The sequence below is a fragment of the Fukomys damarensis genome, unplaced genomic scaffold (assembly GCF_012274545.1).
Source record: "Fukomys damarensis isolate Sample0158 unplaced genomic scaffold, DMR_v1.0_HiC HiC_scaffold_14, whole genome shotgun sequence".
Taxonomy (NCBI): Eukaryota; Metazoa; Chordata; class Mammalia; order Rodentia; family Bathyergidae; genus Fukomys; species Fukomys damarensis.
Window position 1 is genome coordinate 24431257 of NW_022900926.1, and position 17897 is coordinate 24449153.

At 39.5% G+C, this 17897-nt stretch overlaps 1 protein-coding gene across 4 annotated transcripts in view; it reads left to right on the top strand.

The window, feature by feature from the left end:
- Nucleotides 1-17897, top strand: part of Slc2a12 (solute carrier family 2 member 12) — a 54283-nt gene that overhangs the window by 14420 nt on the left and 21966 nt on the right. For all 4 annotated transcript variants that reach the window (XM_010626529.2, XM_010626530.3, XM_010626531.3 and 1 more), the window contains one exon: nt 3896-5236. In XM_010626529.2, coding sequence (XP_010624831.1) covers nt 3896-5236 — 1341 coding nt within the window. The remainder of the gene's footprint in view (nt 1-3895; nt 5237-17897) is intronic.

Genomic DNA, 17897 nt, shown 5'->3' on the forward strand with positions numbered 1-17897 from the left:
CTCTACCCAAAACTTTCCACTTCTGTGGTGCCACAGCAAGCTGAGGATTCCCTATGGCACTTTCAGGGAGAACAGGGATGTAAAAGAAGGGACCCAGGGAAGCAAGGCCCTGAGCAAAATGGCTGGTGGTGCTAAATGTCATCAGTATGTCAAGGGTGCTGACTTCAGCACTGAGTATGTTTTTGAAGAACGCTAATTACAAATGATCATCTTTCCTTTGTTGTTCCTCAGTCCACCCAGTTGTCTCATCAGTATTTACACAGATAAATCCCAGCTTCCTGCCACTGCTTCAGACTACAGCCTCTTTCCATCTGCCTGCCTCGCAAGCACGAGGACCGGAGTTCAATCCCTGAACAACAACAACAAAAAAGAATAAGGATGCTGATTTGGAACAACATCCTTTAAAGCATATAATGGGAAAGATAAATGAAATTCAGACAACTAAGACCTTACCTTAATTCTGTAACACAAACCCCTGTGTCGATAAGCTGTCCATGTAAAAGCACTAAGTTCATAAAATATCCTAGTGCAGGTTTTTAACCTTGTAGAAGTAAATCATCTATAGGTAGACAAAATAGATAAGAAAAGTAATACTATGTTGTAGTGCTATAAAATTTAAATTAAAACTTTTTTAACAATTAGTATATAAAAATGCCCTTAGTATGTCTCAGGTCAATTATACTCAGCATTAGATTCTGCGTTTCACGAAAGGCATTGACAAAGGGGTGGCATCCAGACCCTGTGCTCACATCCTTGTCAGCATTGTATGCGTCTTTGCTAAAGGACCAGGCAAAATGAGGTAGCTCAAGAAAACAGCAGCAGAAGCTGGATCACTCTTCAGTCAAGAGTTATTTCCCCAAACTGCAAGAAGCTGGCTTTATGTTCTCTACTCTCCAATTGATCTCCAGCCATCTCTAAGATAGGACAATAGAGCATCAAAGGAAGAGACCCTTACATTTCAGAGTCTTTGTTTTTGTAAAGAAACAACACTCTTTCCCTTCTAGGGAAAAGAAAAAAAAAGCGGGGGGAGGAAAAGGTGATGTGATACTTCCTGCTACTCTAGCAATTCTGCCATTGATTTCCTTAAATCTTTCACCCAGTGTCCCCTGATGCCCCCGGCCACTCCAAATGCCTTTCCTGGGGCCTTAATCTACCTTCTAAGAATTTCAGTCTCTACATCTTTTATTTCTCCAATTAGAATTTCAGTTACCAATTGTCAAAAACATACGTCAACACAAACATTGATTAACTGAATAATGGCAAGTAAAGGGAAGACTAATACGATATCTTTATCCAAGTGAGACAATCCACCTAATTCTCCTGTGGTAAAGGAACTTGTTGATGGAGGCTTTAAGAGCATATGAAAAAACGAAAGCGTTGAAATTGAGGACATGAATAGATTTACAAGAGCACTTTGAAGTCATTTTGTATGCAAAAAAAAAGGCATAAAAAGTAATAGATAATAGTGATACTACCAGATGGCTAGAGTTTTTGGAAGCCAATCTGTTTTATTTCACTAAATACATCTGTGTTTTAACATCTAGAAAAGTGCCTGTTATGTAATGGGGCTAAATTTTATTTTCTACTTAACTAAATGAATATCTGTTATATAGGGTTCAATCACTACAAATCAATTTCATTTAACAGGGATTGTTGCATTCTTATGTGCTTTTTACCTAAATATTCAGTGATTATTATTGTTGTTGTTGCTGTTGTTGTTATTCTTTTTAATGTCCCATCAGGCTCCTGGAGATGAAAAATACCTTGGATATTTGCAATGGGAAGAGATGTAGATCACCTTAATTTGATGTGTGTGGTTCTCAAAAATTAAATGGCATTTCTAAACTATATCCTCTTTTCCTCCAAAAAGGACAGAGCTTGATGGCCTTAGCTCAGCCTTAAAAGCCTTGAATGCCCAAGTATTTGTTTCCACCCCATCTTCTTTATATCTCACTTTTGTTTCTTCTGCACTCGTTTCGTGGTGCTTCCTGTACTAAATACTGGAGTTCCTAAGGTCTTGGTCCTAATCCCACTTCTCCTTTTCCTCCATCAGTCTTCCTAAATGACCAGGTCTATTTGCATGGTTTTAAACACCAAATACATGCTTCTGACTCCCAAATACCTGTGTGCAGTCTTGACCTTCCTCTTACACTCCAAATCTGTAGACCTAGTCCTCTCCTGGGCATTTTTACCCAAATACCTGGGAGGTAAAACAAAATATTTTAGTGTGTTGCAAAGGCACTCATTTTATCCTCACATATTAGTGCTGTTCCTAGTCTTCCCTGAGTTCAATTATTGACCCATGTAGTCTCTACAGTGGAATACTATAAAATTGCCCACTTGACTGTTCAGAACCACAAAGCCATATTTGGGGCCCAAGCCGCTTTTTTATTTTCCACCTCCAACTCATGAGCAAGTACAATTGTTCTGAGCTCAAAAATAAGTCTTGCATTTCTTGATTTATATCCAATTCCACTCAACAGCAAAATCACCACCTCTTGTCAAAACCGAGGTGACAAATGTCTCTCTGCTACCAGCCTTTCCCCTTAAAGAGCTAGTCCACACAGCTGCACCTAAGAAAACAAGAAACCCATTGTGTCAGTGCACTCTGAGCCACTTGATAGGTGTCAACACCATCACTCTTCGAATACAATGACAAGGCCTCACTGTGACCTTCCAGGCCTGCACAAATGTCCTCTCCATATCTATCTATAGTCACTCTCTGACCCCTCCCAGCTACCTCTCCAGCCTCCCCTTGAGCACCACACACTGTGTGCTGGGACATCTGACACTTCTAAGACATGACCCAAGCTTTCCTGTCCTCCACTCTGGAAACTGGAAACAATACTCCTGTGCTGGAATGCTCTTCCCTCTGCCACTTTGTTTTTCTGTTGTTTTGTTTCTGAAACATGGTCTCACTAAGTTGTCCAGACTGGCCTCAGGCTCACATTCTCTTCTGTGTCAGCCTCCCAAGGGCTGGGATTACGGACGTGTGCCATTAATATCTGGCTTGTTTTGACATATGGCACATACCGGCATATCTTTTACCAAAAGTTCATCACCTCTATATTTTTCCTAGGATTTTAACATTTTTTTAAAAAAGAACGCTGCAAAGTCCCTTATTCTGATTCATTCTTTTCTCTTCCTTCTTACTGTGAGAAAGTAATAGGTGTTGCTAGTTCCCTACCCTGCATTCATATCTCCCTTTCTTCTTCCTAACTTTGACTTTGTTATGTTATTCACACACCTCCCACTCCCACCTCCACCCCTTGCCCTAAAGCCTGTGCAGAAGCAAAAGCCAACTTGGGCCAGGGATATAGCTCCGTGGCACTGTACCTGTCTAACAAGTACAAGGTCTTGAGTTCAATTCTCAGTACCAAAAAGCAACAACAACAACAACAACAACAAAAGCCAACTGTACCCTGACTATGGCTAGTCCTCCAGCAGGGAGCAGTAGGCCTTGCAGAGGTGCCTATACTTGCTGTTCCACCATTAGGGCCTTGCTCTCAGAGCTGGGGTGAGACTAGAAGAGCCAGGCTATGTGAATTTTCCCTCTGATGCCAAGGCCTACACTAAATGATATCCTTGTTGACTCAGGCTTTATCATCTCTCATCTTCTTACCTCATCTAGTTGTCTGCTTTTAACTAAAAACATCACATCATAAATAGAAGGAAACTGGGCTTCCTAAATGTCTCCACACCTCTCTGCCAACACAACTAAGAAAACTGTTTTTTTCTTTCTACAGCTAATCATTTTTGGTTAGTGCATTATTTTAGATAGTTGTGTTTCAACTCCATATTACAAAAGACATACTCAGGTCAAAGTCCCTGTGTGAATGCAAGATGTTTAAACTAACTCCCAACTGATCTCTCTGTTTCTCCTCTCTGCTTGTAGGTTGCAGCATGTTTACTTTCCTGACATCTGTCACTGCGGCTCTCAGTGGGCTCCTGGTAGGTTATGAACTTGGGCTCATCTCTGGGGCTCTTCTGCAGATCAGAACCCTGTTGGCCCTGACCTGTCATGAGCAGGAAATGGTTGTGAGCTCCCTGCTCATTGGGGCTTTCCTCGCCTCTCTCACTGGAGGGATTCTGATAGACCGATATGGACGAAGGACTGCAATCATTTTGTCATCTTGTCTACTCGGACTTGGAAGCTTGGTCTTGGTCCTCAGTTCGTCCTACATAATTCTCATCATGGGACGTATAGCCATTGGAGTCTCCATTTCTTTATCTTCCATTGCTACCTGTGTATACATTGCTGAGATTGCTCCGCAACACAGAAGAGGCCTCCTTGTGTCACTGAATGAGCTGATGATTGTCATTGGCATCCTTTTTGCCTATATTTCAAATTATGCATTTGCCAGTGTCTCTCACGGCTGGAAGTATATGTTTGGTCTTGTGATTCCCTTAGGAATTTTGCAGGCAATTGCAATGTACTTTCTCCCTCCAAGCCCTCGATTTCTGGTGATGAAAGGGCGAGAAGAAGCTGCTAGCGAGGTGCTTGGAAGATTAAGAGCAATCTCAGACACAACTGAGGAGCTTACTGTGATAAAATCTTCCTTAAAAGATGAGTATCAGTATGGTTTTTGTGATCTGTTTCGGACCAAAGACAATATGAGGACTCGGATAATGATAGGTCTAACACTGGTATTTTTTGTACAAATCACTGGCCAGCCAAACATATTATTTTATGCATCAACTGTTTTGAAGTCTGTTGGCTTTGAAAGTAATGAGGCAGCTAGTCTGGCTTCCACTGGAGTTGGGGTGGTCAAGGTCATAAGCACCATCCCGGCCACTCTTCTTGTAGACCATATCGGCAGTAAAACCTTCCTCTGCATTGGTTCATCCATGATGGCAGCTTCGTTGCTGACTATGGGTATTGTGAATCTTAACATCCACATGGATTTCACAAATATCTGCAAAAGCCACATCCCCAGTAACCAGTCCTTGGATGAGCCTTTGCTTTATGAAGCAGGAAACCTGTCAGCCAGCAACAATATTCTCAGAGAGCACTTTAAAGAAATCACTTCCCACAGCAGAAGCTCACTTACTCCCATGGGAAATGACATGGATACGAAAGGGGAGATGAACTCCACATTCTCACCAAATTCTGGACTACACCAAACTGAATACCAGATAGCCACAGACCCTGCAGATGTCCCAGCTTCTTTGAAATGGCTGTCTTTAGCCAGTTTGCTCGTTTATGTTGCTGCTTTTTCAATTGGTCTAGGACCAAGTAAGTACTTTATTCTTTATTCCTTTCTTCTCTTCACTATGAATTCCACTGCACTGTTTTTGATCAGAACATTCTACTACTAGAGGGCCTTGTTCCATGTAAGTACTAGAAGCAACACAAGGATAATAATAGCCATCAGATGTTTCTGCTAATGTGGAAAGTGTGCCTAACTTTACCTGCTTCTGAAAAGCTTGGTGCTGGTATTCAACTAAAGGATAAGTTAGTTTTCCATTATCTGTCATTTGAGAATACAATCAGATGAATTGGAAAGAGATTAATTGCCCAAGGGCATTATATTATTTTATGAAATCAAAGTTTACTGGGGTTACAATTTTCCTCTATGTCATCTCTGAGTTTATTTACAGATAAAATTTAAAAAATCAAGTGTTTAGATTTTCTTAAAGACATGGTAATGGATGCATCATGAAATAAGGAATTATGAGTTGGATGCATTATTTCTTTGAGTAAATTTTACAGTAGTAATCTCTCAGGGCAGTTCTCTCTTATGCATTAAATAAGAGAATTGGAGTCTAGTTAGTTCTATCTAACACAATTAAAACAACTTACAGGGAGATAAATATACGGTTGACCTATTTTTAGCTCCATGACAAAGTTTAAATGATTCTCTTGAGCAAAATCTCTTAGAAAGGGATTTCCTACACTAGGTTGTGTTTAGCAGTTCTATAGTTTTTTATCCTCACATTCACAGTCCAATCCTTCCTGGAACATGATTGGGAAGGTCTTCTCTATACCTCACTAGGAAAAACATACTTTAAAAAAATCAGCAGTAGTCTTTTTCTACCCTACTTTTTACCTCCTTGTACTTTTTCTTCTTATCCCTGTCCTCTTTTCCTTCTTCTCGCTCAGGCCCTCCTCTCTATTACAGAGTTAGTTTTGAAACTTATCTGTAAGGATCAACAAAGCAAATAAATTGCTTCAAACGAAGGGCAGTAGTGGAGGTTCTGGACAAATATGAAAACACAGGCTGTATTGAAGAGGGCATTTCAGGTACCAGGTGCTGGATGGGGATTCTGGAAAGAAAGTCACAAGATGGCTTGTTCTAGCCATCACTGTTAACTTATTAACTGTGCATTCAAGAGATATGTATCAAGTGACTCATTTTTTTAAGTAACCAAGAACAATACCAATGCTGGGAAAATAGGAATGAATAAGGCAAGCTTTGTTTCTGTACTCAAGGAGAATATTGTGGAATAAATGAGCCATACTCCTTGCACCCATCTCTTGCTGCTCAGCAATGGTCAGGATTGGTTGGTTGCCCAATCTCCAATAATTAGTGACTAGACTTGCATGTGTTGATGTGGCCTCTCCTGCCCCAAGCCTACCTTCTCAAAGTTCATAACTTCCACGCCCACATCTAAAATATCACTTTCTAGGTACTGATTTGTTCAAATTACATAGAAGAGGGGAGATCTGATGGACCTTGATTTTTTCTGTTCCAAGTCAGAGGTGGCAACTCAGGCTTAATCAGCTGTGGCAAAGTTGTGTCCCACATTGCAAAAGATGCATGAATAAAATCTGGTTGTTCTCTAGCTCTTTGAGTAATGTATTTCCCCATTGAAAGTGGTGTGGGTGTAGGTAAGGCAAACATTACCATCCTGTCAGCCGCTGTTATGGTGTATTCCTGTACCTTGATCCTAGTTATTAAATCTTAGCAACATTTATCATTAAGAAACAGCTTCACAAAAACCAGCTGCTACCATCTTTAGGATTCAGTTACCTTGGGTGTGTACCTGTGAGATACTTATGTGACTATGCTGATGCTTTAATGACATTTGACTAAGCATCTCATTTAACATTTTATTTCAAGAAATGTTTCATAGTCTATCAGAAGGGCAAGGTATAGGTGCTATCTTTTATTCAGGAACAACTTGATCTTGTTCGTGGAACTTGTATAGAAACAACTACAGTAGGTTTGGTTCATTTGGTAAACTTCAAGTAGTAGTCATCAGTCCCTTAACTTCCTTTACCAGAATTTTTTCCCCTCTGCATTCATGACAAAATTAAAAGTATTTCATTTGTATATCAATTTTCTTCATCTAATCTCTTGAAATATCAAGAATCTACTAAGATGCTAAGAAAAGGTTAGCGAAAGAAAGAGATGCCCTCTAGGTTTTAATTCAGAAAATTGTCAGGTTGAAAGAGTTTGAGTTATAGCACATATCACAAGAGACATTGATTTAAACTTCCAAAACAAACATATTTATGATTACAATAATTTTACCCTTGTGCCATCTTTTTTTTCAGTTTTTTAAGAATTTTGAAAAATAAAGCACATTCTTTAGCTTATAACCCATCATTCATATCTATTGTATTGGAGTTCCCCTTTTCAGAAAACTCAGTTTGATTTTGGAAATAGTTTATGGAAGCTGTTATTTACCTTCTAGGATGCCTTAAATAGCATCATTTTCTAATTCTTTAAAAATATGATTTAAGCTTAGATTCTACAACTGGTGTTTAATGGGCAACTATTATGTCAAATACAAGAATAAGTCTTAATAGTAAATCTTAACGTGTTAGCTTTCCGCTGCTGTGACAAAAATACATAAGACAATCAACTTGGAGGAGACAAGATTATTTTTGGCTCACGATTTCAGAGGTTTCAGTCCATGGCATGGTTGCTTGAACCTGTCGCCTTTAGGCCTATAGTGAGGCATATGTCATGGGGGGAAAGTGTGTGGCAGAAGAAACTGCTCACCTCATGATGGCTGGGAAGCAAAGAGAGTGAAAGGAAGGAAGAAGCCAATATCTCAGCATCACTTTCCAGGATAGGTCCTCAAAGATCTCATTTCCTTCCTCTCAGCTCCACTAATGCCAGGGCTGCGGACCACACTTTTAACATATGGGGCCTGTGGGGTGCTCTAGATAAAAAAATAGTACTTAATTATTTGTAGTTCAGTCCTCTTCTGGAAGAGACATGAGATGTAAGAATGAACCAAAGTAGAGTACAGTTTGTCCACCCATTCTGTACTCTTCAGTGGGCCATTTGATACTTTGCTGCAAGACAGAGATATAGTTTCTCTTTCTCCAAAGCTCTTCTAGATAAGTGAGCGTATACTTGTTATAAGGCTGAGATTCAGGAAAAATGATAAAAAGAATAATAATTCTGATGTGCATTTACTTGAATCACTGTACTTGATTAAGGAAATGTTGAATGCATGACTTGGTTAGAATTGAAGCTCAGTTGTTGTAACAGGGACTAAAATAATGATGTCTTAAGAAAGTTAGGTGCTTCTTTCCCTCTCACTTAATAGTTGGAGGTGGGCAGTTCTGGGTGCTGAGAAAGTGCCCAGGGTCACACATCAGAAGCCTGTAGTTTCCCCAGACCTTATGTTAGTTAGCCAGTTCTCTCTGCTTCCCAATCTATCATGATGATTATTTTTTAATACTTAGATGCATTTTTAATGTTACCATCCTTGACTAGTCACCAGTGGTCCCTTGAGAATAAGTGCGATGTGTATGTGCTGCTGAAGCGAGAAAGAGAATAAGTGCAATGTACAGAGTGCACTGAGTTCCAGGGAGATTGGGAGACAAAGGCCTGGGTAATCTGTAGCAGTGTGAGTAATGAAACCAGCAGCAGAACCACTGCAGGTGATGTAGGTAAGGACTTTCATAAAGGAATTAGACATCAAATAATTGGGGAAGAATCTGAGGAAGCGAAGGTCTAAGGAGAAATGACTGGAAGGGAAAGGAAATCTCTACTGATCAGGGCCCAGAGGGGAGGCTGGAGGAAGGATATCTGTGGAAAGATGTTGATTGTGGTTCTGATTGTGGCCTGGAGCCTGCAGGATAGAAGAGCTGGACTCAAGCTAGAGAGAAATCTATGAGAGCTGGAGTCCACGAGAAGAAACTGCAGCCTGTGTCTGTTTCTCCCTATGTCAGTTCTGGGCATGCAGGCTGTCTGCAGGAAAATGTCTGTCCTCCAAGAACTCCGACAATGAGCCTGGGACTTGGACAAAATGTAGGAGGAGCGCTGGCCAGACATATTGCTCCTCTGCTCCCACTGACAAGGGGAGCCAGAGGTCAGCAGCACAGTGTGCAAGCCACAGCGGTGGTGAGAGCCTTGCAGCAACCAGCAGGCTCCCGGCTATGCCCCATGGGCCTTCCCAGCTTATGCAGGTTTCTCTTCCTGACAACCTTCACCCAGAAGTGTGCGAGAAGGGATTTCTGGGAAACATATTCACAGCTTAGCTAAACTGACACAGCACAAAACCACTGCAGTGATACACTCTGGACTCAGCTAAAATAGATATGAATATGGAAAAATATATTTCAAGAGAGTAAGGGCCCTGAATTCAGTCTTCAGTTGTAGAGATAGAAAGTTTTTTCAAAAAAAATTAAAATGTTAATTATTAAAATGTATGAGTAGCTTCCATTCCATCCACTTCTTAAAAAAGAGGTGAGATCATCTTATTAATGTCTCTTGGACTTTGTTTCTTTAGCTATAAACCCAAAAAACACTCTGGCTAATGCACTGAAAAGGCTTTCGTGTTTGTTTTCTCAGGAACACTAATTATCTCCCTTGGGCTGATGATTCTCACTTATCTCCAGTTCTATCGTCTCGCATGACTTTCAGTTCCCTTTTTTCCCCAGTGAGTATGAGACTTTTCCACTTTGATTCACCACTGTCAACCAAACAAAAAGCCCAGGTCTGAATTCTCTTGCCTTACACCAGAATGTCTTACCACTTCCCTTCCTTTCCCATTTACATGGGCCACTCCCTAACCACTCAGGGCTAAAGTTTTGGGGCCTTTTCTCAATCCAGTCATTGACCAAACACTCCTGGATTTTCCCTCTCAAATAGCTCCCGTGTTTACTGTTTCCTTCCTGTGTCTTCCATCCTCGTAGCATTATGTTCTTATGTCTAGGCTACTGGGAGAAACTTGCAATAGTCCGCTTCCATCCCAGGCCCTTCTCATGCCCATCCATCCTTTGTACCAGTGTTGATTAAATGTCATTTTCCTCATATTGGTTGTGCTCCCAAATCTTCCATGCCTTTGTACTTTTCACCACATGAGAGAAGTCAAATGCCTTTCAAAATGAAAAAAAGGTTAAATTATTTAGTCCAATAGTTTCCTTTTGGTACCAGGGATCAAATTCAGGACCTTGCGTTTGCAAGGCAGGCAGCAGAACCACCGAGCTAAATCCCCAGCCCAACATTTAGAGAAAACAAATAAGAAGCTGCAAAGACTCATCACAAAGATGTAGTATGAGAAGCCCAGGCCAATTCCTTGCCTGCCACCTATCTTTGAGATAACAACTGTGCCTGGTTCTCAAGGGCCCTCCTCCATCTCATCCAGTTTTACCAAGTCATCCATGCACTATTTACATCATGGGCTATGGCGTTACGCTCCAGCGCCGTGACTGACAGAGAAGTGCGTCTGGATGCTGCTGAGTTTATTCAGTGAACGCAGAGCCAAACATGTATGCTATGTATCTGGACTTCTGTATTTCTCACCATGCCACCCCCAGGTCAATAAATACACCTCAGTATTGTGAAGTTACTTTCCTCTCTATCCAAATCCTTCTTGTCCCCGAAGCTTAATACAAATCTCCTCTCCTCTGTAAACCCATGCCTCTCCTAGAGGATTTCATTTGTATGAGCTAGTAGTGTTATTTCTATCATACAGTCTTTTAGTTCTGGCCTACAAGGAGCTTGAGTTAAAAATGAGTAAACCTAGTTTCTAATCCCAGCTCTTGAATTTAGGAGCTTGAGTTAAAAATCTCAGCTCTTGGACTTACTGGCTATGTGAGCTTGGGTCGTTTCTCTTCTCTAAGCTGTTCCCCATTATGAAATGGGCATAATAATGCTGGTTCTGTCTTCCAGAGTGGGTGTATGTCAAATGAACAAATGTGTGTAAATGTTTTGCATGTGTAGAGCATGATATCAGTGAGCTACAGAGGGATAACACAGCTTAGTCCTTAATGACGTGTTTCTTCTTCTTTATGTTTGTTTTGGTTTATTAACTAGAATACAGTTACTAGATTATAAACTCTTTGAAGGAAGAAACCACATTTCATGTTTTTCATTGTGTTCCTTTAAAATCAAGTACTGGGTAAGTCTGTTTAAAAATCATGCTGAGCTACATTTGAGCTGCTAAAGAGATTTTAAAAATGCGATGCAGATACAGGGAAGACCTAAGCATGCTTCTAAACTTGTGTGGAGCCATCAAGTGGGTGGACGAAAGACCCAGTCAGCTGGAAATCCTGGGCTGCCAGGAAAAGCCCTACTGCTGCCAGACACTGTCACGAGGGGTGTCTGAACAACCCATCACTTCCACACGATTTCTAAAAATCTCTGGTTTTGTCTGTAAGAAAAATGCAGAGAGATAGTGGTACTCAGCACCAGCTAGGAGGAGGCATGTAGGGCAATTCTTTGTTAAGTCCTAAGAAGCTATTTGGACACAGTATCTGAAAGTTGTTCTGGATTTTTTGGGACAATTTTGCTTTTTGCCACAACATGGAAGAGAGTCTTTCTGAGAACTTCTTAGACTAAAAGTAATGCTAGGGGGATGGAGAAACCTCAGTATTGAGGTATGAGAAGGGAATTCTTTTACATCATGGTTTGTCTGATTGATAATTACAGTTCCATAAACGCATGGGTGCTCACATGCGAGCCTGGGTCATCCCATCAAGGGCAAACATCTGAATCACTGTCTCTAAAGAGAACAGTCATCTTTCACTGTGGCATGGACTATGAATATTCCTAGTATTTTCAAGAGGATCTGAATCATTGTCCTTTTTTCCTCTTTGGCAAAAGTCAGGCATTTATGTCCATATTTATGTTGTAGTTTTTTTCTTTCCTAAAGAAAGCATACTATAGAAATTCCATTTCAATCTTCAAAATGATACTCTAGGGTATTGATATAAACTGTAGGAATTGTTGGAGTTTAAACAAGATTTTTATCAAGAGCAAGCTTTTCATACCAGATATTTAAATGCATTATAAAACTTAATAACATGATGTGATTATTGCTTAAGTATCTTATTTAGAGAAGTTATTACTTTTAATACAAACAAATCCTTTGTGCAAATAGAGGTATAAAAGGAAAAGTACTTGCTGTTCTAAAGTAACATGGAAAGGAAAGTTAAACCATCCTTATTAAATCTTCTTAAATATGGGCTGGTTTAAAACAACATTCTTTAATTGTATTAGATCACAGCATGGTTTTCCTCTGCCAAAAACGTGTTTCTATTCTTAGGTTAAAGTGTATGCCTTACATCACTTCACTTTCTGGTCTTCTGTTTCTCTAACTGTAAAAATAACAAGGTTGCTCTAGATTCTAGAATTTAGGAGGGGATATAAATATGGTACCAAGGAATCCTATATATTTTATTCATTTAAAATATGATTCTAGGGAGTCCCTTGGATTTAACAGCCCACTGAAGGCACTTACTGCCCACAAGTGGGTAAGAGGCCCTGTCCTCCATCTCTTTGTAAGTAAAATTAAAACTCTTCTATCAAATAAAATCAGGACATGGGCTCCACTGCCATTATAAGACTCTTACTAAATATTCTAATATCCATACCTCATCTTTCACTTCACACAAGTTCAAAATTTTAGCCCAACTCTCCACTGTGTTTCTGGGGCTCCTTTTAATAGCTAAGATGTTTTCAGCATAAAATCACAGATGTTTAATATTTTGAGGACACAGAATATATGAAAAATTCTCTTCTACTCATACCTTTCAAGTAAAGTAAAAAGAGCCAAACTGAAGGCCTAATGTCATTATCTCATGAGTTCATTTGAGTTGATGCTTGTGTAGAAACCTAGCTCTCTTTAAAATAGAAAAAAAGTTACAAAAAATATTTGAGGTGCTCTTTCCACAATAATTATTGAGCTTTTTTAGCCTAAAAATTCACGTGTCAATAAATTAATTAATTAACTTTATCTTCCACTTCATGATTTCATCTTTTCATTATGAAAAAGATGGAGAGAATTTTTTTTTTTGCACTGGGGATTGAACTCAGGACCTTGTGCTTACAAGGCAGGTGTAGTGACACTGAGCTAAATCCCCAGCCTGGGAATTTGTCTTAATACCACCGTCTAAGTTAGGTGTTGAGGTTGTGACTGTCACCCTTCAAGTACTTTTGATTCACATATTCAAGTGAAACCTAACACTGAAGAGCGAATGGCAAAAGAACCCCACACAATCTCCCTCAGCCTCTTTTACCAACTCTGGAGACCCAAATAGGTAGGAGTGTGCATCACAGAGTGACTAAGAAGAGAAGATGGAGAGAGAGTAGTAAGGAGTCAGCTCTTCACACTCTCACTCACCCAGCAGGAGTTCATTGCTCCCCATGACATTTAGGGCATGGGTCAGGTGCTGGAGATTCCAGGACAGGTGGGAGAGATCCACACCTTGTCCTCATGCAGCTGGTGATGGGAGTATGCAAGAACCAAGAAAATATATACATGTACAGTACAATGCCAGGAAAGTTAAGTGTTAAAATGTAGATAAAGACCACAGTGATAAAGAAAAATTGGGATAAAAAAGAAGCATATTTAGAGGAGGATTTTTTCCAGGTATAATGGAGAGAGATGGTGTTTCTGAGGTGGTGACATTTGCATTAAGGCTTACTTGGAGAAAACAATGTGAGGATCTGGGACGAGAGCTTAAGCAGGGATAATAGTAGGTCAAATGGCCTTCAGGAGGACACTAGATTGAAAGGTTAGGAGGACAGCAAGGTGAGACTTTAGGAGAACAGCAAGAATGCTGGGTGAGCCTGTACAACATACGGTTAGGATTTGGACAAGGCTTTGGGCTCTAAGTGCCTTGCCTTGAATCTCAGCTCCAGAGTATAAGGCTTTGGGAAAGTCAGTTAATAACTCAAAGTTTCCATTTTCTTACCTAGATAATTGAGCCCAATTGGGTCTAACTCATCTTGTAGTTATGGACTTCAATGAAACAATATGTATATTATCTCCTTAGCTTAGAGCTTGGTGTAGAGCATTGGCTCAGTATACTTAGTGATAAAAAATACTAGATATCTGGCTATGGTCTAGACATGAAATAATTCTGACTAAGCTAACACTTTGCCTAGACATCTCGAATGCAAAGGATGTGTAATCCATGGCCTTATACTGATTTATGATGCTATGGTCATCCTCACTATCCTAGTGTTCAAGGCTATAGAAACTGAGTTTTGTCTTTGTATAGAACTGTTCAATCACCTACAGTTTAGAGATTTCCTAGAAAACAAGCTAGGCTTTACAGAAAATCCTAAAGCTTTGAGGAAAGGTAAAAGGTGTGGTTTCAACTGAGAAATACCCAAATGTTCACTCTTCTGAGTTTTTTGTTGTTGTTGTTGTTGTTGTTGTTTGTTTTGTTTTTTTCAGTTTATCAGTACATTTTAGGTATACAGTACAATTACATTCATTATTGGGATCTTGTACCTTTACATGACAGGTCTTGGTCCTCATTTTTTCCCCTTGTCCCTGCCCTCCCTTCATCCCCTCCTCCCCTTCCCATTTACAAACACTTTATTTCCATTTTTTTGTTTTCTCGTATTTTTTTCTTTCCCTTATTACCTTTCTCCTACCCTTCCCACTTTCCCTATACCTTTAGCCCCTTTCTTCCTATTTCACATGGTCAATTATCTCATTAGAATCTTATGTACTATTATAGTTGATTCACACCAGAGAAATTATTCGGTATTTATACATGTGTGACTTATTTATTTCACTTAGGAGTATATCCTCAATATGTATCCATTTTCCTATGAATGAATCTAATTTCTCATTCTTATGGCTGAGTAGTATTCCATTTTATAGAAAAACCACATCTTCTTTACCAATCCAACTGATGAGCAATTGGTCTGTTTCCAAGTTTTAGCTATTACAAACTGTGCCACTATAAACATAGATGTGCATATATCACTGTGGTATAATTCTTTTAATTCTTTTGGAACAATACCCAGCAGAGGAATGGCTGGGTCAAATGGAACCTCTAATTCTAGTTCTTTGAGGTATCTCCATATTGATTTCCATAGTTGTTGCTCCAGTCTGCACTCCCACCAACAATGGAGAAGGGTTCCTTTCTCCCCACAACCCCGCCAACATTTGTTGTTGTTTGATTTCTTGATAGAAGCCATTCTCAGACAAAGAAGTAAAAGCAGCAAGTAAATATATGTAAAAATCTTCCACATCGCTGGTCATTCGAGAGATGCAGATGGAAGCAACACTGAGCTTCCACCTCACCCCACCAAGAATGGCTGCTATCAAGAAGTCTTCTGAGTTTTTGCTACTACTTTAGACTGCATGTTCTGTGCTCACATAAATCCTGCCCTATTTACTGTGGCTTTCTTGAGCCTAAAATAGAACCTGGCCCATCATAGGTTGGATGAATTTTCTTTTAAGAAAATCTAAACTTCTCTTAGTTTTCATGATTAATGGGGAGCCCTTTAGTCTGGGGTTTATATATCAAGATTACCTCTGGAATAAATCAGACCGAGAAGCTAGGGAATAATAGGTGAGTGTGGTTTGTGTGGAACCCGAGACACTTCTAGCTAAGTTATATCTGAGTAAAACCACTTCACTGAGGATGCGTGACTGAAGAAGGCTCATGTTTTAAATTAACTAAAATTAAGGTCATTTAAAGTGTGGGTGTTAAGGAAATGTTCATTTCCAAGTTTTTCTATTTTGTTCTCTAAGCCTCCTCTGAAAAAAAGACTGAGACTGTCAATTCCATAGGATAATTACTCCAACTTTAACCTAGTAATTGAGTGGACTTAAACTGCACTTTTTACAAAAGGATCTTTTTGAGGTAATTCCTTCATGGTTTTCTTAAGAGAAATATGCAGAAATATAAACTTGGGATTTGGAAGACAGATGGTTTTGTCTACCTAATAAGTATTCTAGCTTATAGAAATATTTCAATGGATTAACAGGCTTAAAAGTCACAGTAAATTCCTCAGTTCTAAAATGGGCAATCTAAAGTAACAAAAGGTCTTTGTAGAAAAATTTTACCATAGTCATAAATAATCAAACTGTCAATAACTGTAAAGGGGCTGAGATTTCACCCCACTTGCAAGTCAACAAGCTTGGCTGTTGTAGTTTCATGGATACTGATGGAAGATGCAAGACTTCTTGGTCAGAGACAAAGTGCAATTTATTATTCACAGTCATAGCAAGAGCCATAGCATCAGTATTTGTGTTAGATCCCCAAGCCTCAATGGCACATGTCAACATGAAGAAATTAGATATCCCCTGCACCTGGGTTTTATATAGAAGAACCCCAAGCATAGGGAACCCACAGTTTATGGTGGACAGTAATCCAGCCTAATTTCTTCCTTGGAAGTAGACACTGTCTTTGCTTTACTAGATAGTAAACAAAACTGCCTTTTTCACTAGAGGGTTACACTGTCTCTACCTTGTATAACAGCCTTAGAAAGACAGCCAGGATAAAAAACGATCAGTGCTATTATTGCTCACAATACACAAAGAAATGCCAGAGACTGCTGGGCATGGTGGCACATGCCTGTAATCCTGTGCCGGAAAGCTGAGGTAGGAGTTTGCAAGTTTGATCCCAGGCTGAGCAACTCAGTGAGACCCTGTCTTAAAATAAAAAGGCCCCAGGGAGGTAGCCTAGTATGAACCCTGGGTTCAATACCCAGTACCCATCAACAAATGAATGAATGAATGAATAAAAAGAAAGAACTGGCAAAGACTAATAGGGAATTGTTTCCCAACTCAAATATCCTAAAATTCAGTTATCTTCTTTTCAGTCTTAAGTGAGATTAGAATTTTTACAAGCTCAACAATTATGGAGCCTACTTTTTATTGTTTTGTTTCGTTTTATGGAGTTGAAGCGTCGTTTGGAGGATGTGCATTAGCAGGAAACACGAAGAGTTGTCTCCCATAACATTTAAATTCAGATTTTATATCCCAACAGCTCTGGGTCTTCCAAAACACTTGCTCATGTGATGTTTGTACAGCTAAAAAATATGACAATTCCAGGAAGGTGGAACAGCAGGTTCTAATTTGGAAGTTGACTAGCTGCTTTACTCCAAAATATGCTGGGTTTCAGACAAAGAGGCTTACATTCCAGAGGCGCATCAAGTGTTTCAAGAGAGATTTTTACATTCTTTACATTTCTTTCTAGGTTCTAGGCCTCTAACAATCAGAGCTATCACAGTCCAAGGCTTTTTAAGGGCTCATTTTCACTTACCACCATTCTTATGGGTTAATTATATGCCTGTAGATAAAAGGTGTATTGCATAAATTATTTTTAAACAGAAGAATATCAAATGTGGCCAAAATACAATAGCATTCACAGAGTGAATTTGCGCTGTGTTCCTACCTTTCAGAGCTTCAAAAGCACATTTTTTCCTTTGAAATCTTAAGTTTCATTTATCACCAGTATTCATATAGTCACTACTCCTTTTCCCCAGTGAACTAGGTTAAATGTCATTATGACTGACCAAAGTGAACAGCTGCTTGGTCCTTTGGTGTTAATCGTTACAATAATGTGAAGTCTAAAAATGTAGTATTCTCGTAGTTGTGCACTAACTTTGCATCCAAACAACAGAGGAAATGCTTAAAGAAATGTGTGCACCAGACTAATGAATCTTTTTTCCTCTTTGAAGTTAAAGGATGCAGAGACGCTATCTAACAGATCCAAAGATTTTAACACTGCCTTC